This window comes from Narcine bancroftii, chromosome 1, assembly GCF_036971445.1.
Source record: "Narcine bancroftii isolate sNarBan1 chromosome 1, sNarBan1.hap1, whole genome shotgun sequence".
In the NCBI taxonomy this organism is placed as follows: domain Eukaryota; kingdom Metazoa; phylum Chordata; class Chondrichthyes; order Torpediniformes; family Narcinidae; genus Narcine; species Narcine bancroftii.
Window position 1 is genome coordinate 161042598 of NC_091469.1, and position 23584 is coordinate 161066181.

Sequence of the window (23584 nt, forward strand, 5' to 3'; positions counted from 1 at the left end):
AAGTAGTTTTGTTAATGGGAGTGCAATTTCTGCAAAGTTTTTACGAAATCTACGATAGAAGCCAATCATACCTAGAAATCTCCGAAGAGCTTTCTTATTACCGGAGATAGGGAACTCCGGTAATAGCCAATACTTTGGCTCCAACCAGTGCCACCTGTCCCTGTCCTACCACATAATCCATATAAATGACAGTGGTATGTCCAAACTCACTCTTGTACAAATTCACTGTGAGGTGTGCTTCCACCAGTCTCTGAAATAACTGCTCTAATTCAAGCATGTGTTCTTCCCATGTATCCGTACAAATTACTAAATCATTGATATAGGCTCCTGTGTGCACTAAACCCTGAATTACTGCATTAATCATTCTCTGAAATGTGCCAGGTATATTTTTCATCCCGAAAGGCATCACATTATACTCATAGAATCCTGAAGGTGTAACAAATGCAGATATCTCCCTGCCTCTCTGTCAAAGGAACACACCAGTATCCTTTTAAGAGATCAATCTTTGTAAGAAATTTAGCCTTCCCCACCTTATCTATACAATCATCTATTCTGGGGATAGGGAATGCATCAGTCTTTGTCACCATGTTTACCTTTCGATAATCTGTACAAAACCTAATTGAGCCATCTGGCTTAGGCACCAGAACACAGGGTGAACTCCAATTTGAACTTGATTTTCAGATGATGCCATTTTTGAGCATATAATCCACCTCTTGATCCAACAATCTGTTCTTTTCCTGATTAACTCAGTAAGGATGCTGCTTAATAGGCTTAGTATCACTGACCTCCACATCATGACAAGCCACAATAGTTCTTCTTGGGACATCTGGGAATATATCATTAAATTTCATAAGTAATGTCTTCATTTCTTCCCTTTTTGAAATAACTGATCTAATTCAAGCTTGGTGTCTAAGTTTTGCTAAAAGTATAGAATTTTCCAGCCTGGGGCTTATCACTTTCTGTGCTCCATGGCCTTCCACAAAACTTATCTCCTCCTTACTTTCCTCTATAACTAGCACCTTGGTTGGAATCTTAGTCTCCTCCTCAGTCATTCTCTCAAAGTAAGGTTTAAGCATGTTCACGTGACAGACCTGTGTCTCTCTCTCTTCGACGATCAGGCGTCTCAATGACATAGGTGACCTGGTTAATTTTTGATTTCACCTTATATGGTCCAGAAAACTGAGCTCTCAAAGGGTTTGACTGCATTGGAAACAAAACCAATACTTTGTTGACAGGTTTAATGTCCCTAATTTTTTGCTTTTTGATCATACTGAATTTTCACTTTTCCTTGCCAACTTGCAAGCCTGATGCAATCTGTTTTTAAATTTGAAAACATAATCCAACAGATTTGATTGCATATCATTATGTATCCACTGTTCCTTCAACAATAGTAATGGACCCCTGACTTCATGACCAAACACCAACTCAAATGGACTAAAGCCAAGAGACTCCTGAGTTGCCTTTCTAACAGCAAACAATAGCAAATGGATTCCTTCATCCCAATCCTTTTTATTTTCCACGCAATAAGCCCTCATCATATTTTTCACAGTTAAATGGAACCTTTCCAAGGACCCTTGACTTTCAGGATGAGAGGTAGATGACAGAATTTGATGGCCTCCCAATTCCACCTGTTGAAATATTCCAGACATAAAATTACTCCCTTGGTCCGATTGAATTTTCCTTGGTGGGCCAAACAGTGTGGACAATTTTAGCATAGCCTTCACGATTGTCTTTGCTTTAATGTTTCTCAGGGGAATAGCCTCTGGAATCCTTGAAGGTATGCACATGAGTGTTAACAAATATTCATTTCCTGCTTTGGTTTTTGGCAATGGGCCAACACAATCCACTATCACTTTTGAGAAGCGCTCCCCGAAAGCAGGGATGGGTTGTAAAGGTGCCACTGGTGGTCCTTGATTAGGCTTGTCCACCAGTTGACAAGTGTAACAGGTTCTACAAAGGTTCACAACATCCTTTCTTAATTTCAGCCAATAAAACTGTTTCCTTATCTTTTCTACTGTCTTCTTCACTCCAGGATGACCTCCGAAAGGTGTACTATGAGCCAACTTCAATATTTCATTCCTGTAAGTTTTGGGAATTATAACTTGCCTTATTACCGCCCAGTTTTCACTGGCAGGTATCACTTCTCATCAATATTTCATCTTGAACAAAGTAACCTACTGGCCCAGTTTCAATTTCCTGGTTAGACAGAATCTTACCTCTTATTCCAGCAAGATCAGGATCATGCTTTTGTCTAGCTATTAATTCTTCTCTTGACAACAGCAAAGCTGGATCCTTAGGTTTGTCCTCAATGTTTGCCTCCGCCTTACTTTCTCATCACAGACTTTCTCTACCTCTACCTTTTTTCTAGACATGGCGTTGGTAATGGCACACGCAGGGTAGATTTCTAAATCCTTTTCAGACTCATAAACCAATGGCTTACTTGTGAGTTTCACCGCAGGTATGACTATACCCTCTGCTAAATCATTCCCTAACAAAAGAGAAACTCCATCCACTGGCAGACTTGATCTTATCCCTATCATAACCGGGCCATTAACTAAGTGTGATTTCATTACTATTCTATGCAAAGGTATAGACTCTGCTTCACCATCAATGCCTTTAATTAAATTCACATCTCCAGTATCGGTCTCCTCACCATAATTCAAAAGGTTGCTTAATACAAGCGATTGGGCTGCTCCAGTTTCCAGCAGGATTTTAATTGGCACTTGATTGGATCCTTCTTTAACCGAAATGAAACCTTCAATCATGAATCGTTTAAAAATATCTCTAACTTTCTCACTCTGAACACAGGCAGTTGGTCCCACCCTTTTCTCTTTCGTCCTTTTCAGTACAGGACAATAGTGGCAAATAACACTCGAAATTTTTTCCTTCACCCATTTCTCTTCCTCTCTTCCTTTAAACTCACTTCTAGCTTTTCTTTCTACTCTACTTGGATTATCAGCAGTATTCCTTTGAAAGGTTTTCCCTGGTGTCCACTTGGGCTTGTGGGTTAAAGCATATTTCTCTGCGAATTTAGCCAATTCTTGCCAAGTTTTTATATATTTTTCTGCCAAGTACATCTGAATATCGTCAGGAACACAATTTTTAATCTCTTCAATCAGAATGATTTCCCTCAATAAATCAGTTCTACTTTCATTGCGGCACACCACCGATCGAAACACACAACCTTCTTAAGCAAAATCCAGGTAAGATTGGATTGCTGCTTTTTTTAAACTCCTGAACTTTTGTCTATAAGCCTCTGGGACGAGTTCATAAGATCGGAGTATAGCCTGCCTTACAAATTCACAATCAGCTGCTTGTTGTACAGTGAGACATGAATACACCTGTTGGGCTTTCCCTTTAAGAACATTTTGTAGCACGAGTGACCACTGGTCTGGTGGCCATTTTAAATTTAGAGCTACTTTCTCAAAATGCTGAAAATACTAGTCTATTACAGCTTATTCAAATGGAGGAACTAACCTCACTTCTCTACTGACCAGAAACTTCTCATCCTGACCAGCTCGTGGGTTTTGGGCTTTTCCCTCTCTTTGCGTTAGGGTCAGCTTTAATTTAGCTAGTTCTAGCTCATGCTTCTGTTCTTTCTCTCTCTCCTCCATTTCTGCCTGCCTCACTGCTTCCCGTTCGACTTTCCTTTCTGTCTCTCTTTTTTCCTCTAACTCTAGTTTTCTCAAAGCCAACTTTTCTTCCTCTGAAGTTTTCTCCTTTGGAAAATGTTTTAATGCTCCTTCTTCAAATACCTCCTTTCCTACATGGTGCTTAACAATCTTTCCAGCAATTTCCTTCTTTTTCATCCTAGTTTTTACTGTAAGAAGTTTTAACTTGCCAACTATAACCATCAGTTCTGACTTTTTAGCCATTTTTAAATTAACCACTGAAGGGTTCGCAATGAACTGGTCAATATTCACAGTTGCTGGGTTTTCTGCACTCACTGTTTATTTTTAATTTCAAGCTGGAGGTTGAGTCAAACTCAAACCACTGATAACTAAGCACAAGTCAATCGCCCCTAAAGCTCCCAAATTGGTTTGATCCCGGACAGTGTCCCCAAATTATGTTACAAGATCAAACCAGCAACCACAAAGAAGGGAAATTGCACAGGGATAAAGATGAATAATTACTTTATTAACAAAAATTCACTTTCAAACTTTAATTCAAAATCCCCCTTTTTATAACAATGCCCACTGGTTACTATGCAAATCTCTATAACAGTGTAAAACTAATAAATTCCCCAGCCTAAATGTAACATATGTAATTAAAGTCTAAGTTATATTTCCAACCAGCCCACAGAAAATCTTAGACTCAAAACACACAAGACTCACAAAACTTCGATCTCAACGGAAGCAAAGATCATAAACAAAATTCAGATTGTTTGGTAAATTGAAGCCAAAAGATCTTTGCGAGAGAGAGAAAAGTCTTCTTGTGTTGCTTGCAGAGAGAGGAACAAAGGCTTGGTCCAGATCCTTCTGGCTGCCTTTGGAATGTTCATCCCTTTTAAAATGCCCAACATTCTAAACTGTCTTCCAGACAATGGCTCATGCTCTGGGCCTTCTTCCATTCCACAGCACCCCTAGTGGTGGTTTGTCGTCCAAGTCCATTAATTTTTAGATCATCTGCACATGCCCAGTCTGTCTCCCACTCTCTGCAATCCACCTTCACCTTGGTTCTCAAAGGCAAACTGTCACTTTTTAACATAAAACCCACAACACAGAACTCTGTAACAGGGGCAGTTATAAAAAATGAACAATAGCTGTGAAATGAGGGCTGGATGGTGACAATACAAACAAAAGAACATAAAACATTGCCAAGTGATTGTTGGGCATGCTCAGTAGATTAGACAGTGTTAATACAGATTGAAAAGTAACTTACCTGATGTATAATTCGAGACTCCCTGATCCGGTCTTTCATCCCACTAATTCTGCCCCTTTTACAGCACTTTCTCATGCAGTTACAGAAGACGCAACTGTCCTTTTATCTCTATTTTTCCCCCACAAACTTTTTTTTTGGGTCCCCCTCAAGGACCCAAACTTTCCTTCCAAGTAAACTCTGAGGCACTGGCTACTGAAAATGACCCCCAATGTAGCAAGCCATTATCAAAGTTGTGGTGCGCTTTCAAACAGAAGCAAACACACTAAACATAAAGTCTGTTTTACAGGCTTTATTGAACTTAAGCCTTGAATGAACTTGGTGTGAGAATACTGATGCAAACTCTGAGACTGACTCCAAAAAGGCCGGACTCAGCTTATATCCCGGAAGGTGATTGACAGCCAACCGGGTGTTGCTTGTTCATTCAGGTCGACTGATTGACAGCCGGCCCGGTGTTGCCCTGTCCTCCCCTGTTCTTCTGCAGATACAGAGGTCGACCCTGCAGTAGGCTGGTGGTGTAACACCACAGAAGTGAAAAATGGACACAAGAGGGAATAAATTACAGGGAAATAAGTGGAAAAATTAGATTGATGGAATTGCTTTTGAGTGTTGGCATTGACTCGATGGTCTAATACCTAGTCGATAAAGTGTCCTCGCTGGGACTCAGTACCCCTCTCTGCAACTGGAACCTGGACTTCTTGATTGAAAGATCAGTCTGTCCTTGTTGGTAGCAAAGCTTCAAGCCTCATGACACTGAGCACTGGTGCACCTCAGGGCTGCGTGCTCAGCCGGCTACTGTTCATGCTCCTGACTCGCGACTGTGCTGCCAGGTTCAGCTCCAACAGGATCATCAAGTTTGTGGATGACACAACGTTGTCAGCCTTATGAGCCACAACGTGAGTCTGCTGACAGAGAGTTGAAGATGTATTTTATTGTCACATAATAATACATTAAAATGTAATATACGTGATATATTTTAACTTTTGTCTGCAATAAGGCAGGATCTCTACGAGGATTGCCCGGTGCCCCTAACAATGAGAAAGAGAAGCAAAGGCTTGTACATTAATGCAAGAGCAACAACCCGAGACTCAATGTGAATAAGACAAAGGAGATGATTGTGGACTTCAAGAGGATGAAGGACCACTCCCCACTACATATCAATGGCTCTGCCAAAGAGAGGGTGAGGACGACCTATTCTGGACCCACAGCACCTCATTAGTCGGAAAGGTGCAGCAGCACGTATACTTCCTCAGGAGGGAGAGGGCAAGGAGACTGGCGACCATCCCGACAACGTTCTACAGGAGCACCATAGAGCATGCACTGGCTGGCTGCACTGTAGTGTAGTATGGTAGCTACAAAGTGTCAGTACTGAGGATGATTTAAACGGCTGAGATCACTGGGGTCTTCCTTCCCTCTATCAACGATATCTACATGGAATGGTGATTTAATAGGGCTCAGAGAATCATTGAGGACCCTCACCATCTAACCTGCAGTATCTTTGTGACATCGCCTTCAAGGAAGAGGTACAAGAGCATAAAAACCAGGACTGGGGAACAGCTTTTTCCCACAGGTGTTGAGACTGTTGAACAATCCTAGAAACCCATAAGTTATTTTTATATATCTTTTTCTTTTTCTTTTCTTTGGCTTGGCTTCGCGGACGAAGATTTATGGAGGGGTATGTCCACGTCAGCTGCAGGCTCATTGGTGACTGACAAGTCCGATGCGGGACAGGCAGGCACGGTTGCAGCGGTTGCAAGGGAAAATTGGTGGGTTGGGGTTGGGTGTTGGGTTTTTCCTCCTTTGTCTTTTGTCAGTGAGGTGGGCTCTGCAGTCTTCTTCAAAGGAGGTTGCTGCCCGCCGAACTGTGAGGCGCCAAGATGCACTGTTGGAGGCGATAACAGCCCACTGGCGATGGTCAATGGGGCAGGCACCAAGAGATTTCTTTAGGCAGTCCTTGTACCTCTTCTTTGGTGCACCTCTGTCTCGGTGGCCAGTGGAGAGCTTGCCATAGAACATGATCTTGGGAAGGCGATGGTCCTCCATTCTGGAGACGTGACCCACCCAGCGCAGTTGGGTCTTCAGCAGCATGGATTCGATGCTTGCGGACTCTGCCAGCTCGAGTACTTTGACGTTGGTGATGAAGTCATTCCAATGAATGTTGAGGATGGAGCGGAGACAGCGCTGATGGAAGCGTTCTAGGAGCCGTAGGTGATGCCGGTAGAGGACCCATGATTCGGAGCCGAACAGGAACGTGGGTATGACAACGGCTCTGTACACGCTGATCTTTGTGTGTTTCTTCAGGTGGTTGTTTTTCCAGACTCTTTTGTGTAGTCTTCCAAAGGCACTATTTGCCTTGGCGAGTCTGTTGTCTATCTCTTTGTCGATCCTTGCATCAGATGAAGTGGTGCAGCTGAGGTAGGTAAACTGGTTGACCGTTTTGAGTTCTGTGTGCCCGATGGAGATGTGGGGGGGCTGGTGGTCATGGTGGGGAGCTGGCTGTTGGAGGACCTCAGTTTTCTTCAGGCTAACTTCCAGGCCAAACATTTTGGCAGTTTCTGCAAAACAGGACATCATGCGCTGGAGAGCTGGCTCTGAATGGGCACCTAAAGCGGCATCGTCTGCAAAGAGTAGTTCATGGACAAGTTGCTCTTGTGTCTTGGTGTGAGCTTGCAGGTGCCTCAGATTGAAGAGACTGCCATCCGTACGGTACCGGATGTTTATATATATTTATTTAGGATTGCTATATAGATATATTGTTTGTGTGTATGTATGTGTGCCCTATGGTCCGGAGATAATGCTGTTTCATCGAGTTGTATACTGTATATGCTGTTGTATAGGACAATCCTCAAAACATAAAAATTTCATCTTTACAATACATATAGTAAAGGAGAAATTTTTACATTTACATGAGTGTATGTGTGTGTGTGTGTTGAATATGTACAGTCAAATGACAATGAATTTGAACTATGTTATGAGAAAATTAAGTTTTTTTTCTATTGGTCTAGATTCCTGTGGTTCCATTTCTATCAACACATTGGTTGTTAATGTCAACTCGAGCCACAATATAACCTGCTCCTTTTGCAAAAAAGGAGCTGCTGAGAATGTGCTCTGGATATATGGTGGCAGCGCACTGCCCAGGAGTCAATTTATTCAGATCAACTCCAGTGCAAGCATGGTGATGCTGAGTAATCTGCGCCTAACTGGCAGGGAAGGAGAAAATCTGACATGCATGTCTGAAGAGGAGTCGTACACAACTGTAATTCAAACTGGATGTGAGTACACAATGGAAAGATGTTGATATAATGCTACTCCCAAGAGCCATTCAAATATCAAGTTAGCAGGCAAGGAAGTCATCCATAAATCAAATGTGTAGAATTCAGGAAACATTCCTAAAACTAAATGGTAGAGTCATAGAATTGTCCAGTGTCCAGAACCTTTTGACCCTCCATGTCCATATTGATCTTTTTTTTTACCCATTGATGCCATCTGCATTAGGTCTCTTCATTGCCTATTTAAATGTATTTAGTTCCTTTAGTTCCAGATATCAACTGCTCTCGGTGTAAAAAGTAGAGTCTTTTCCCTCAGCTCCTCCCTAAAATGTCTTTCTCTCACTTGAAACCTATGACTTAACTGCACTTTTCTTCATGCCCTGCACTTTGTCTTAACAGTATATCTTGCCCTCTTTGTCCTATTGTAATTGCTTTAGTATCATTATTCTAGAATCCACTATCCTGTATGGATTGACTTGCTTGGATAGGATAGTATTTAAAATAAAGGTTATTTTTGTGCACATAACGATAAACCAATAAAGTTCATTAATTTAATATAAAGGTGGATAAGTCTCCGGGACCAGACGGGATCTTCCCCAGGACATTGAGAGAAGTGAAGGAGGAAATAGCAGAGGCTCTGGCGGTAATTTTCCAAATGTCATTAGATGTGGGGATAGTGCCGGAGGATTGGCGCATTGCGCATGTGGTTCCGTTATTTAAAAAGGGTTCAAGGAGGAAGCCTGGTAACTATCGGCCTGTAAGTTTGACGTCTGTGGTAGGTAAATTAATGGAGAAAATTCTTAGAGATAGTACTTATAAACATCTGGATAGACAGGGTCTGATCAGGAGCACTCAACATGGATTTGTGGGAGGAAGGTCATGTTTGACCAATCTGATTGAATTTTTTGAAGAGGTGACTAGGAATGTGGATGAGGGTAGCGCAGTGGATGTTGTCTATATGGATTTCAGTAAGGCCTTCGATAAGGTACCACATGGAAGGTTAGTTAGGAAGGTGCACTCTTTAGGTATAAATTTTAAGATAGTCAAATGGATTGAACATTGGCTGAAAGGGAGAGGCCAGAGAGTGGTAGTGGATAATTGTCTGTCAGGTTGGAGGCCGGTGACCAGTGGTGTGCCTCAAGGATCTGTATTGGGCCCATTGTTGTTCGTTATATACATTAATGATCTAGATGATGGGGTGGTGAATTGGATTAGTAAATATGCAGACGATACTAAGATAGTTGGAATAGTGGATAATGAAGAAGGTTTTCAAGGATTGCAGAGGGATTTGGGCTGCTTAGAAAAGTGGGATGAAAAATGGCAGATGTAATTTAATGCTGATAAGTGTGAGGTGCTTCATTTTGGTAAGAAGAATCAGAATAGGACATACGTGGTAAATGGGAGAGCATTGAGGAATACAGAAGAGCAGAAAGATTTAGGAGTAACGGTACATCGTTCCCTGAAGGTAGAAGCTCACGTGAATAGGGTGGTGAAGAAGGCTTTTAGTATGCTGGCCTTTATCAATCATTGCATGGAATATAGGAGTTGGGAGGTGATGTTGAGATTGTATAAGACGTTGGTGCGGCCTAATTTGGAGTTCTGTGTGCAGTTCTGGTCGCCTAATTATAGGAAGGATATAAACAGAGTGGAGAGAGTGCAGAGAAGGTTTACCAGAATGTTGCCTGGGTTTAAGCATCTGGAGTATGGGGAGAGATTGGGCAGATTGGGTCTTTATTCTTTGGAGCGTAGAAGGTTGAGAGGGGATTTGATAGAAGTATTTAAGATTATGAAAGGGATAGACAGAATGGATGTGGATAGACTATTTCCGTTAAGAGGAGGAAAGATTAAAACAAGAGGACATGAGTTAAGAATTAAGGGGCAGAGGTTTAGAGGTAACATGAGGGGGAACTTCTTTACTCAGAGAGTGGTAGCTGTGTGGAATGATCTTCCGGGAGAAATAGTGGCGGCGGAGTCAATTGTATTATTTAAGAAAAGGTTGGACAGGTATATGGATGAGAAGAAGATGGAGGGTTATGGGCATTGTGCAGGGAGGTGGGACTAGAAAGGGGTGTTTGGTTCGGTGCGGACTAGAAGGGCCTAATGGCCTGTTTCCGTGCTGTAATTGTTATGTTATGTTATATGTTATCTTGCACAGGTCAGTGGCATTGTTAGGACTTGGAATATTGTGAGCAGTTTTGGGCTCCTCATTTAAGAAAGGATGTGCTGATATTGGAGAGAGTCCAGAGGAAATTCACAAGGATGATTTTGGGAATGAAAGGTTTATCACGAGGAGTATTTGGCAGCTCTTGGCCTGTACTCATTGGAATTTAGGAAAAAGTGTGGACAAAGTAGATGTTAAAAGGTTGTTTCCCATGCTGGGAGAGTAGGACAAGAACCATAGAAAAATTACAGCACAGAAACAGGTCACCTCAGCCTCTCTAGTCTGTGCCAAACTATTTTTTTCCCCTAGTCCCACTGACCTGCACCCACCCCATAGCTGTTCATATCTCTCTCATCCATTTACATGTCCAAATTCTTCTTAAATGTCAAAATTGAGCCTGCATTTACCGCTTCCGCTGGAATCTTGTTCCACACTCCCACAACTCTGTGTGAAGAAGTTCCCCCTCATGTTTCCCCTAAACTTCTCCCCTTTCACCCTTAACCCATGTCCTCTGATTTGTATCTCACCGACTCTAAGTGGAAAAAGCCGACCTACATTTACTCTGTCTACCCCCTCATCATTTTAAATACCTCTATCAAATCTCCCCTCATTTTTCTATATTCAACTTCAGGGTTGAAGGATGGCCACTTAGTAAAGAAATGTGGAGGGATTTCTTTCGCCAGATGGTGGTAAGTCCGTTGAATTTGTTGCCATTGGCAGTTGTGCAGGTTAGTTCATTGGGTGTATTTTAAGGCAGAGATTGATAGGTTCTTAATTAGCCAGGGCATCAAAGGTTACGGGGAGAAAAGTGGGCAATGGGGCTGAGAAGGAAAATGGATTAGCTAATGATTGAATGGCAGGGCAGATTTGGTGAGACTTATTTCTGCTCTTATGTTTTCTAACACTAAAATTGGTGGTGTAGAGGAGAGTTACAAAGGTTATTTAAGATAACAGGATCTAGGTTTGAAGAGAGTTAGGTGATAGGCAATCAGTCCAATAGGCCATCAAGCTGGGATACTGTTGAAGGGGGATGACCTACCAGGTCTCTGACATGGAGTCTGTCCCTTTAGCTCAGAAGGGTAGGGGGAGATGAGACGAGCTGTAGTGATGGAGGATTCAGTGGTTATGGGAATAGATAAAAGGTCTGTGGATGAAATAGAGACTCGCAAATGTAATGTTGCCTCCCAGAAGCCAGGGTCATGGATGACTTGGATTGATTCCACGTCATTCTCAAGTAGGAAAGTGAGCAGCCAGATGTCTGGATCCATGTAGTAACCAATGGTGTGGATTTGGGGAGCTGGACGTGAAAATGACCTCTAGAATTGTTATCAGATTGCTACCTTCCATGGGTTAGTGCGTGATAGTAATCAGACTAAATGACTACTGCCCAATGGCACTGAGGTATACGCTGACGACTGCCCAATGACACTGAGGTATACGCTGACTACTGCCCAATGGCACTGAGGTATACGCTGACTACTGCCCAATGGCACTGAGGTATACAGCTGACTACTGCCCAATGGCACTGAGGTATATGCTGACGACTGCCCAATGGCACTGAGGTATACGCTGACGACTGCCCAATGGCACTGAGGTATACAGCTGACTACTGCCCAATGGCACTGAGGTATACGCTGACTACTGCCCAATGGCACTGAGGTATACAGCTGACTACTGCCCAATGGCACTGAGGTATACGCTGACTACTGCCCAATGGCACTGAGGTATACAGCTGACTACTGCCCAATGGCACTGAGGTATACAGCTGACTACTGCCCAATGGCACTGAGGTATACGCTGACTACTGCCCAATGGCACTGAGGTATACAATTATGAAGTGCCGAAATGCATGAAATCCATGAGATATTTGGACAAATTTAGGTTTTTTTTCTCTGGAGCATCAGAAACTGAGGGGGAACCTGATGTAATTTTGTATATTTCTGAAAGGCATTGATAGGATAGACAGTTGGAGTATAAGAGGACATGTGAGGTGGTGGGGATGAGATTTAAAAGATGCGTTGGATAATTGGCAGACCTCGGAATTGGAAGAATCGGCAGTCTCCATCGGATTGCCGGACCTTGAAACAGCCAGTGCTCAGGCAAGTTCAACACTGCGGGAATTTTAAACAGCCAACGATCGGGCCATTTAAACTTCACGGGAGTCACAGATAGCAGATGCTCAGTACATTTAAACACCATGGAATTTACCAGCAATTGGCCCACAGGCATGTAAAGAAGACCCGACCAAGAGAACGCAGAGGGTGGCTACAGGCATGTAAACATGACCCGACCACGAGAATGCAGAGGGTGGCTACAGGTAAAACTGAGACGTTGTGCCCTAAGGCTTCTGTTCTCTACAGTTCTCCTGGCCAATGTACTATCCTTGGAGAACAAACTTTATGAACTCCAAGCCAGATTTCAACATCAGAGAGACATCAGGGAGTGCTGTGTGATGTGCTTTACAGAAGCATGGTTAAAAGTGGACATTCCAGAATTCTGGATATGATGCTACAGCCTGTGGGCTACCCTCTCCACCACGGTGACTGGAAACTGGCATCAGGAAAAACCAGGGGAGGTAGCATTTGTGTCATCATCAATTCATTGTGGTGCACAAATGTGACGGTTACGTCCCAGTCCTACTCCCTTGACCTGGAAGATCTAGCGATCAAGTGCTGCCCATTCTACCTATCAAGCGAGTTCACTGCCATCATCCTGGTTCCAGTGTACATTCTGCCCCTGGGTAACGTCAGCCTGACTCTGGAGGAACTGAACTGTGATTAACAGCTATGCTACAGTGCATTCTGATGCCTTCCCAATCATCGTAGGGGACTTCAATCAGGCAAACCTGAAGAAGTCTCTGAGAAACTACCACCAACAGGTCACATGCGAGACCAGGGGAGCCAACACACTGGACCACTGCTACACCACATTGAAGAATGTCTCCTGAGCCATAAAACGACCGCACTTCGGCAAGTCTGATCACCTGGCTGTACTTCTACTCCCAGCGTACAAGCAGAGACTGAGGACCACAGCACTAATAGTGAAGGTGGCAAAAATATGGTCGAGGGAGGCAGAGAAGCGGCGGAAGGACTTCTTTGAATCGATGGACTGGAACATATTCAATAAGGTGGGGTGACACAGTTGGCGTAGCGCAGTGGTTTTCAAACTGCCCCCCAAATTCACATTCCACCTTAAGCAACCCCTATGCCATAAGTAACCATATAACCACTTACAGCACAGAACAGGCCAGTTCAGCCTTACTAGTCCATGCCGTAACAAATCCCCACCCTCCTAGTCCCACTGACCAGCACCTGGTCCATACCACTCCAGTCCTCTCCTATCCGTGTAACTATCCAGACTTCCCTTAAATGTAACCAATGATCCCGCCTCGACCACGTCTGTCGGAAGCTTATTTCACATCCCTACCACCCTCTGCGTAAAGAAATTTCCCCTCATGTTCCCCTTATAATTTTCCCCCTTCAATCTTAAACCATGCCCTCTAGTTTGAATCTCCCCCACTCTTAATTGAAAAAGCCTATCCACATTTACTCTGTCCCTTTTTAAAATCTTAAACACCTCTATCAAGTCCCCCCTCAATCTTCTATGCTCCAGAGAAAAAAGCCCTAGTCTGCACAACCTTTCCCTGTAACTCAAACCTTGAAATCCTGTCAACATTCTTGTGAACCTTCTCTGCACTCTCTCTATTTTGTTTATATCTTTCCTATAATTTGGTGACCAAAACTGTACACAGTACTCCAAATTTGGCCTCACCAATGCCTTGTACAATTTCATCATAACCTCCCTACTCTTGAATTCAATACTCCGATTTATGAAGGCCAACATTCCAAATGCCTTCTTCACCACACCATCTACCTGAGTATCAGCCTTGAGGGTACTATTTACCACAACTCCTAAAACGCTTAGTTGCTCTGCACATCTCAATAGCCTACCATTTAATCCATATGACCTATTTAGATTTGCCTTTCCAAAATGTAACACATCACACTTATCTGTATTAAATTCCATCAGCCATTTCTCAGCCCACACCTCCAGCCTTCCTAAATCACCTTTTAATCTACGGTAATCTTCCTCACTGTCCACAACACCACTAATCTTTGTATCATCCGCAAACTTGCTTATCCAATTCTCCACCCCTACTTCCAGATCGTTAATATATATAACAAACAATAGTGTACCCAGGACCGATCCCTGAGGAACTCCACTAGTCACTGGCCTTCAATTGGACAAACAATTTTCTACCACTACTCTCTGACACCTCCCATCCAACCACTGCTGAATCCATTTCACTACCTCCTCATTTATACCTAATGCCTCCACCTTGTGATTGGTAATGGATTGCTTAAGATGGTATGTGAGTGGGAAGGGAAGGTTGAGAATCATTACTCATTGGAAGACCATAGTAAATACAAATTGGAAACAACGTCTCCTCCTCACTGATTATTAGCATGGGCACACCTCAAGGATGTATGTTTGGCCCAATGCTCTACTCATTATACTGTGTGACCAGGCAGAATTCCAATGCTATTTACAAATTTTCCAATGACACCACTGTTGTCGATAGAATTGCAAACAGCAATGAGGAAACATACGGGAGTGAGATCTCATAGAGGCATTTTGTATTTTGAAATGTGTAGATAGGGTGGATGCAGGTAAGATATTTCCCTTGGTGGGTGAATTGAGGACAAGGGGTTATAGTCTGAAAATTAGAGGTTATCCATATAAAACAGAGATTAGGAAGAACTTCTTTAGCCAGAGGGTCGTGGATCTGCTGCATACAGTAGTGGAAGCCCGATCACTGGAAGTATTTAAACCAGAAATAGACAAGTATCTCATTAGTGACGGCATCAAGGGATAAGGGGAAAAGCTAGAAATTGGAACTAGTGTAGAATAGTTTAGTGTATATTTATGGAACAGACTCAATGGGCCGAGTGGCCTGCTTCTGTTCCTTTGTCTTGTGATCTTGTGAACTCATTGAATGGTGTCACGCCAACAATCTTGTGCCCAACATTAGCAAAACTAAGGAGATGATTGTGGACTTCAGGAGGAAGTCAAGGGAACACGACACAATCCTCAAGGGCTTAGTAGCAGAGAAGGTCAAGAACTTCAAATTTCTGGGTGTCAGCATTTCTGAGGATCTGACCTGGAGCCTCCATATCGATGTAATCATGAAGAAGGCTCACCAGCGGCTATACTTTTTGAAGTGTTTGATGAGATTTGGTATGTCAGTGAAGACTCTTGTACACTTCTACAGATGTACCGTGGAAATTATTCTAGCTGGTTGTATCACTACCTTTTATGGAGGTGCCCACTTCCAGGACAAGAAAAAACTCCAGAGGGTTGTTAATTCAGCCTGTAATATCACGGACTCCAGACTTCAGTCCATCGAGGACATCTACAAGAGGTGGTATCTCAAAAAAGCAGCCTCTATCCTCAAAGACCCCACAACCCAGGCCATGCCCTCTTCACTCTGCTACCATCGGGGAAAAAGAAACAGGAGCCTAAAGACAAGCGCTCAGTGACACAAGGACAACTTCTTCCCCATTGCCATCAGATTCCCGAATAATCACTGAACCAAGACACTGCCTTACTTTTCATGCACTTTAAAAAAATGTATTGTTGCAAGGTAGTTTATATGAATGCTTATACTATGATGCTCTAGAAAAACACCGAATTTCGTGACTTATTCATGACAATATATTCTGATTCTGATAAGTTTTTAATGTAGAGAGTGATGGATGCCTGGTACGCATTCTTGGGGTGGAGGCTGGTACAGTAGGGATATTTAAAAGCCTCTTAGATAGGCACATGAGTGTAAGAAGAATAGAAGGTTATAAATATGGGGTTGGGAAGGATGAGATTGTTGTGGTGTAGGTGTACATTGGTCAGCTCAACATTGTGGGCTGAAGGGCCTGTACTGTGGTGTTCTGTTCTCTGTTCATAGTCATTCAAAGCCTTGGCCATTTCTGCACTCCCAATATTAATTATCCCTTCTCATTTCCAAGGGATGATTTAATACATTCAATTTAGCCACCTTTAAATAATTATAAAACTTTTACCATGTTTTTATATTTTGTTGTAATTTACTCTCATCATCTGTCTTTCCTTTTTTTGTGTCCTAACTGTTCAAATATTGGAGTTTAAATATTCTTGCTTCCTTAGATCCTCCAGATGCTCCTCGAGATTTGAAGTGTATAACGCAGAATTTTGATAAAATCAACTGTTCTTGGGTCACAGGAAGAGACACAAATCTAGAAACCAACTACATCAGCTGTTTCCAGTGAGTTCTCTCCATTAATGCAGATTTTCAAAATGACATACCGACATGTTTAAAAATGCAGCATAGTTTGGCTTACCGTAAACACGAGAAGTCCACAGGACTTTTCAACAAGACTAAAATGAAGTAAACAGTGTTTGTTGTTTATTGCTTTCCCATCAAATCCATACTTTTCAAGACCTGGTAACTGAGGTCAGATGTTCTGGCTGGGCCCATAGAGACCAGGAAACAAAGCTGGAATCTTGTGTTTTATAAAGCCTAATGTTGCAAAGGCACCTTTGTCTGCTGAGCTGAGAAATAGCATTTTGGGAAATATCAGAAAATGATCATTATTCATTTTTAATTATCTTTGATCTTCAATGATAATTTTAGTTTTGATTTTTAGTTTGAATTTAGGTTATACTAGCAAATCTGTTTTTCATCTTTCCCTGTCTGGAGAGGTGGTGGCAAAACTATGTGATTAATTGATTCAATCTGACTGTTGAAAACACATTAAGAATCAGCTATGTTAATGTGGAGCAAGGTTTAGAGCTGATGATCAGCTTCTCAGAAGTAGTTATAGTGAAGAGTCCAGTTATCATCTTCTCAAATTTAATAGATTCTGGACAGAACATGGAACATTACAGCAAAGTGCAGTCCCTTTGGCCCTCGATGTTTTGCCATATAACCATATAACCATATAACCATTTACAGCACAGAACAGGCCAGTTCGGCCCTACTAGTCCATGCCATAGCAAAACCCCACCCTCCTAGTCTCACTGACCATCACCCAGTCCATACCCCTCTAGTCCCCTCCTATCCATGTAACGATCCAGTCTTTCCTTAAATATAATCAATGATCCCGCCTCGACCACGTCTGCCGGAAGCTCATTCCACATCCCCACCACCCTCTGCGTAAAGAAATTTCCCCTCATGTTCCCCTTATAATTTTCCCCCTTCAATCTTAAACCATGTCCTCTAGTTTGAATCTCCCCCTTTCTTAATTGAAAAAGCCTATCCACATTTACTCTGTCTGTCCCTTTTAAAATCTTAAACACCTCTATCAAGTCCCCTCTCAATCTTCTACGCTCCAGAGAAAAAAGCCCCAGCCTGCACAACCTTTCCCTGTAACTCAGACCTTGAAATCCTGTCAACATTCTCGTGAACCTTCTCTGCACTCTCTCATTTCTGCAAAAAAAGTACTAAACCCTTTCTACCTCATAACCCTCTATTTTTTTCATCCATGTGCCTGTCTAAGAGTCTCATTAGGGGATTTTCAGCCTGGCAATGGATCCCAGGCACCCACAACTCTTTGTGTGAAAAAATTACTTACCACTGACTTTCTTCCCTTCACTTTGTAGAGATCTCCCCTGGTATTTGCTGTTCCTGTATTGGGAAAACAATGCCTCTCAGAATAGAGGTTTACCTCTCAGAATCTTGTAAACCTCTATTAAGTCTCCTCTCATTCTTCTGCACTTCAAAGAGATAAGTCACAACTCATGCCTCATAAGACTTATTTTCCAATCCGGGCAAAATCCTGGTATACAGTATCTCCTCTTCACCCTCGCCAGAGCTTCCACATCCTTCGTATAATGTGATGACCGGAAACAAAAAACTTGCAAACATGACTCTTGAATCAATCCCCCTATTAATGAAGCCCAACATCCCTTAGGCCTATCCTATCAATCTGTGCAGCAACTTTGAGAGATGCATGGATTTTGACCCCAAGGTCCCTCGTGCATACAGCACGATAACAGGCCATTTTGGCCCACGAGTCTGTGCTGCCCAATTGCACCCAATTAACCTACACCTCCAGAACGGTGGGAGGAAACTGTAGCACCCAGAAGAAACCCACACAGACATGGGGAGAAACTCCTTACAGACAGTGCAGAATTTGAACCCTGGTCCCACTTGCTGGCTTTGTAAGGGTGTTGTGCTAACTACTACGCCAATTTGCTACCCTGTATCCGATCATTAACCCTGTAGTCAGCCTTCAGTTTTGACATTAGAAAATGCATCACTTCACACTTATCCAGATTGAATGCCATCTGCCACTTTATGGCCCAACTCTGCATTCTGTCTATATCCTCTTATCACCTTCAACAAACTTCAGCTCCACCTCCTCCAAACTTAGATCATCTGCAAACTAACTGTCCCATCCTACCGCTTCTTCATCTAGGTCATTTATAAAAATGACAAAGAGCAGGGGTCCCAAAACAGATCCATGTGGAACTCCACTAGTCACTGACCTCCAGGCAGAATATTTCATCCAGTACTACTCTCTGCTTTCTATATACAAGCCAATTTTTAATCCACACAGCCAAAGCAGCATGTCTCAAGACTTTTCTGAATGAGTCTCTCATGGGGGACCTTGTCAAATGCCCTACCTTCATCAATTTCTTTTTGTCACCTTCTCAAAAAACTTGTGAGGCACAACTTTCCCTTCACAAATCCATGCTGACCATCCTTGAGTAGATTATACTTCTCCAGATGATCATAGATCCTTTCTTTAATAATTCTTAAGTGTCCTCTCCATTAGTTTGCACACTCACTGGTCTAAAATTCCCAGGATTCTCCCTGTTACCTTTTTTAAACAAGGGGACCACATTTGCTATTCTTCAATCCTCCACCACCTCCCCTGCAGCCAAGGAGGACTCAAAGATCATGGCCATTGCCCTAGCTATCTCTTCCCTCCCTTCCCACAGCAACATGGGATATATCGTGTCTGGCCCCAGGGACTTATCAATCTTGAATTTGTTAAGAAGATCCAACTCTTAATCTTCCTTAATCTCCACATCATGTACGGAATACAAGCCTATTTTACTCCGAACTCACCCTGATCAAGGTCCTTTTCTCTTGTTAATACTGAAGGAAAGTATTCATTTAGGACATCTCCAACCTCCTCCGCCTCCAGACCCATTGCCTCCTGTAGCGACTACTATCCACAAAAGCCACTTGGAGACTAGATGAGGCTCTTGTTTGTGATGCATTTCAGTTTTTAAAAAACAAGTCCAGATGTATTTAAATTGTTTATTTTTAACACACAAATCTAGTAGACATTCTACGAAATGTCTATAAATATTCTATGATAATAATCAATACTACAAATCATCTGTGTTAACGTATAACATAAAATATGTGAGCCTGACTCACCCTCTCTCGTCTACACCACCATATGGTTCAATGCGCCCTAACAATCCTGAATAACTCTCATGCACGCGCAAACCAAATTCCAATATGTGAACCCACCGCGCATACGCCAATCGAAGACTCACGTATGCGCAGAGGAATCAAGATGGCCGTGTGGGATGCTGAATAACAAAGTAAGAATGCGCATTTGGCTTTTACATCTCCTTTATCCTTTAGTGACCCCACCTTCATTCTTATCATCTTTCTGTTCGCTACATAGAGAAAGAACGCCTTGGTCCTTAATCTTAATTACCAAGGCCTTCTGTGCCCTCTTCGAGCTCTTCTAATTCCTGTCTTATGTTCCTTCCTGGCTACCGTATACTTCTCATGAGCCCTTTGTTTCCTGCTTTCTAAATCTAATGTATATTTCCTTCTTCCTTTTAAATAGCTGCCTCACCTGTTTTATCAACCACGCCTCCCATTTCCCTGTCCCAGTGGAACAAACCTATCCTGAACAAGTGGTCCCTAAACTTTCTCCACATTAATGCTGTGCTTTCACCCTTGAACATCTGTTTCCAATTTACTCTTGCTAGTTCCTGCCTCAACTCATCGTAATTAGCCTTTCCCCCATTTGAACACTTACCCATTTTGTCTGCTTTTTACCCTTGGCCATAGCTATGCGAAAGCTCAGGGAGTTGCGGTCACTCTCACCGAAATGCTCCCCCTGCCACCTGACCAGGTTCATTACCCAGTATTAGATCCAGTATGGCCTCTCCTCTCATGAACTGTAGCGGGGTGAGCTTGAAGGAGGCATGAGACGCCTTTGCACATTGGAATAAGGAGAATCCCAAGGCGTTCTATGCGTATGTGAAGAGCAGAAGGATGACGAAAATGAAAGTGGGGCCGATAAAGAAGGCAACGTGTCTGGAGGTGGAGGAAGTTGGGGAGGTCCTAAATTAATACTTTGCTTCAGTATTTTCAAGAGAAAAGGACTTTGATAAGGGTGAGGTCGGAAAAGAGTAGGTTTGTATGCTGGACAATGTGGAGATTGAGGTAGAGGAAGTGTTGAATCTTCTTAAAAACATTAAGATTGACAAGTCCCTGGGGCTGGGAGTGATGGTTGCTGTGGGAAGTGAGCAAGAAATAGCTGGAGCAATAGCTATGATCTTTGAGTCCTCTTTAGCTGCTGTGGAGGTGGCAAAGGATTGTAGAATGGCAAACGTAGTCCCCTTGTTTAAAAAAGGTAATAGGGAGAATCCTGGGAATTATAGACTGGTGAGTCTTACATCAATGGTGTCCAAACTAATGGAGAGGATTCTTCAGGATAGATTTATGAGCATACAGTCCTACTCAAGGATAATCAGCACGGCTTTGTGAAGGGAAAGTCATGCCTCATGAGCCTAATTGAGTTTTTGAGAAGGTAACAAAATAAATTGATGAGGGTAAGGTGGTAAATGAGAAGCATTAGTAAGGCATTTGACAAGATCCCCCGTGAACATCATTCAGAAAGTTATGAGGCATGGGATCCATGGAACTTTAGCTGTGTGGATAAAAAAATGGCTTGCACGATTAAACCAGAAAGTAGTAGTGGAATGAAAGTATTCTTCCTGGAGATCAGTGACTAATGGAGTACCACAAGGATCTGTTCTGGACCCCTGCTCTTTGTAATTCTTTTTAAATAAATGACCTGGATAAAGAGGCGGAAGGATGAGTCAGTAAATTTACTGATGATATGAAGGTTGGAGAAGTTGTAGTGGAGCTGAAGATTGTTGAAGGTTCCAAGAGAATATAGACAAGATGCAGGATTGGGCGGAAAAGTGGCAGATGGAGTTCAATCCAGATAAGTGTAAAGAGATGCATTTTGGAAGGACACACCAGAAAGCTAAGTACAGGGTTAATAGTCAGTTACTTAAGAGTGTGGATGAACAGAGGGACCTTCGGGTCAAAATCCATACACCTCTCAGGGTCGCTGCACAGGTTGATTAGAAAGTTAAGAGGGCCTATGGGATGATGGGCTTAACTAATAGGGAGATTGGGTTCAAGAGTAGAGAGGTAATATTGCAACTCTACAAATCTCTGGTGAGACCACATTAAGAGTATTGTGTTCAATTCTGGTCGTCTCATTCTAGGAAGGATGTGGAAGCTATGGAGAGGGTGCAGAGGAGATTCACCTGGATGTTACCTGGATTGGGAAACAAGTTTGATGAGGCAAGGTTAGCAGAGCTGGGACTTCTTTTACTTTGGATTGTAGAAGGATGAAAGGAGACTTAATAGAGGTCTGTCTACAAGATTATGAGAGGCATAGATAGGGTGGACAGGCAGCATCTGTTTCTCAGGGCAGGAATAGCAAATACCAGAGAACATGTGTACAAAGTGAAGGGAGGGAAGTTTAGGGGGGGGACATCAGCTGTAAGTTTTCTATGCAGAGAGTTGTGGGGGCCTGGAATGCCTTGCATGGATGGTGGTGGAGGCTGAAGCATTAGGGGCATTTAAGAGACTCTTAAACAGGCATGGGCAACTAAAGCGGCATCGTCTGCAAAAAATGGCTTTAGTTGCCCATTCAGAGCCAGCTCTTCAGCGCTTGACGTCCTGCTTTGCGGAAACTGCCAAAATGTTTGGCCTGGAAGTCAGCCTGAAGAAAACTGAGGTCCTCCATCAGCCAGCTCCCCACCATGATTACCAGCCCCCCCACATCTCCATCGGGCACACAAAACTCAAAACGGTCAACCAGTTTACCTATCTCGGCTGCACCATTTCATCAGATGCAAGGATCAACAATGAGATAGACAACAGACTCTCCAAGGCAAATAGCGCCTTTGGAAGACTACAAAAAAGAGTCTGGAAAAACAACCAACTGAAAAACCTCACAAAGATAAGCGTATTCAGAGCCGTTGTCATACCCACACTCCTTTTCGGCTCCGAATCATGGGTCCTCTACCGGCACCACCTACGGCTCCTAGAACGCTTCCACCAGCGTTGTCTCCGCTCCATCCTCAACATCCATTGGAGCGCTTACATCCCTAACGTCGAAGTACTCGAGATGGCAGAGGTCGACAGCATCGAGTCCACAGCATCGGGTCACGTCTCCAGAATGGAGGACCATCGCCTTCCCAAGATCGTGTTATATGGCGAGCTCTCCACTGGCCACCGTGACAGAGGTGCACCAAAGAAAAGGTACAAGGACTGCCTAAAGAAATCTCTTGGTGCCTGCCACATTGACCACCGCCAGTGGGCTGATAACGCCTCAAACCGTGCATCTTGGCGCCTCACAGTTTGGCGGGCAGCAACCTCCTTTGAAGAAGACTGCAGAGCCCACCTCACTGACAAAAGGCAAAGGAGGAAAAACCCAACACCCAACCCCAACCAACCAATTTTCCCCTGCAACCGCTGCAATCGTGTCTGCCTGTCCCGCATCGGACTTGTCAGCCACAAACGAGCCTGCAGCTGACGTGGACTTTTTACCCCCTCCATAAATCTTCGTCCGCGAAGCCAAGCCAAAGAAGAAAGAAACAGGCATATGGATGGAAGAAAAATAGAGGGTTACGGGGTAGGGAGAGTTTAGTACTTTTTTTAAAACGAATAAGCTTAACGGTTAGCGCAACACCTTTACAGCGGCAGCATTCAGGACCCTGGGTTTGAATCTTACGCTGTTTGTAAGATTCTCCCCATATCTGGGTGGGTTTTCTCTGGGGTCTCCGGTTTCCTCTCATAATTCAAAACATTCCAGGGCTGTAGATTAATGGGGTACACATACGCCGTGCTGTACATCTAAATTAAATATATAAGTTGACATAACATTGAGGGGCTGAAAGCCCTCTACTGTGCTGTAGTGTATGGAATTTCAGGTACAGAGGAGAGTGTTAAAGAGGCATT

At 43.1% G+C, this 23584-nt stretch overlaps 1 protein-coding gene across 10 annotated transcripts in view; it reads left to right on the top strand.

Annotated features, from left to right (window-relative positions):
• lifra (LIF receptor subunit alpha a) overlaps positions 1-23584 on the top strand; it is a 280918-nt gene that overhangs the window by 161201 nt on the left and 96133 nt on the right. For all 10 annotated transcript variants that reach the window (XM_069883753.1, XM_069883832.1, XM_069883762.1 and 7 more), the window contains 2 exons: positions 7884-8150; positions 16489-16606. In XM_069883753.1, coding sequence (XP_069739854.1) covers positions 7884-8150; positions 16489-16606 — 385 coding nt within the window. The remainder of the gene's footprint in view (positions 1-7883; positions 8151-16488; positions 16607-23584) is intronic.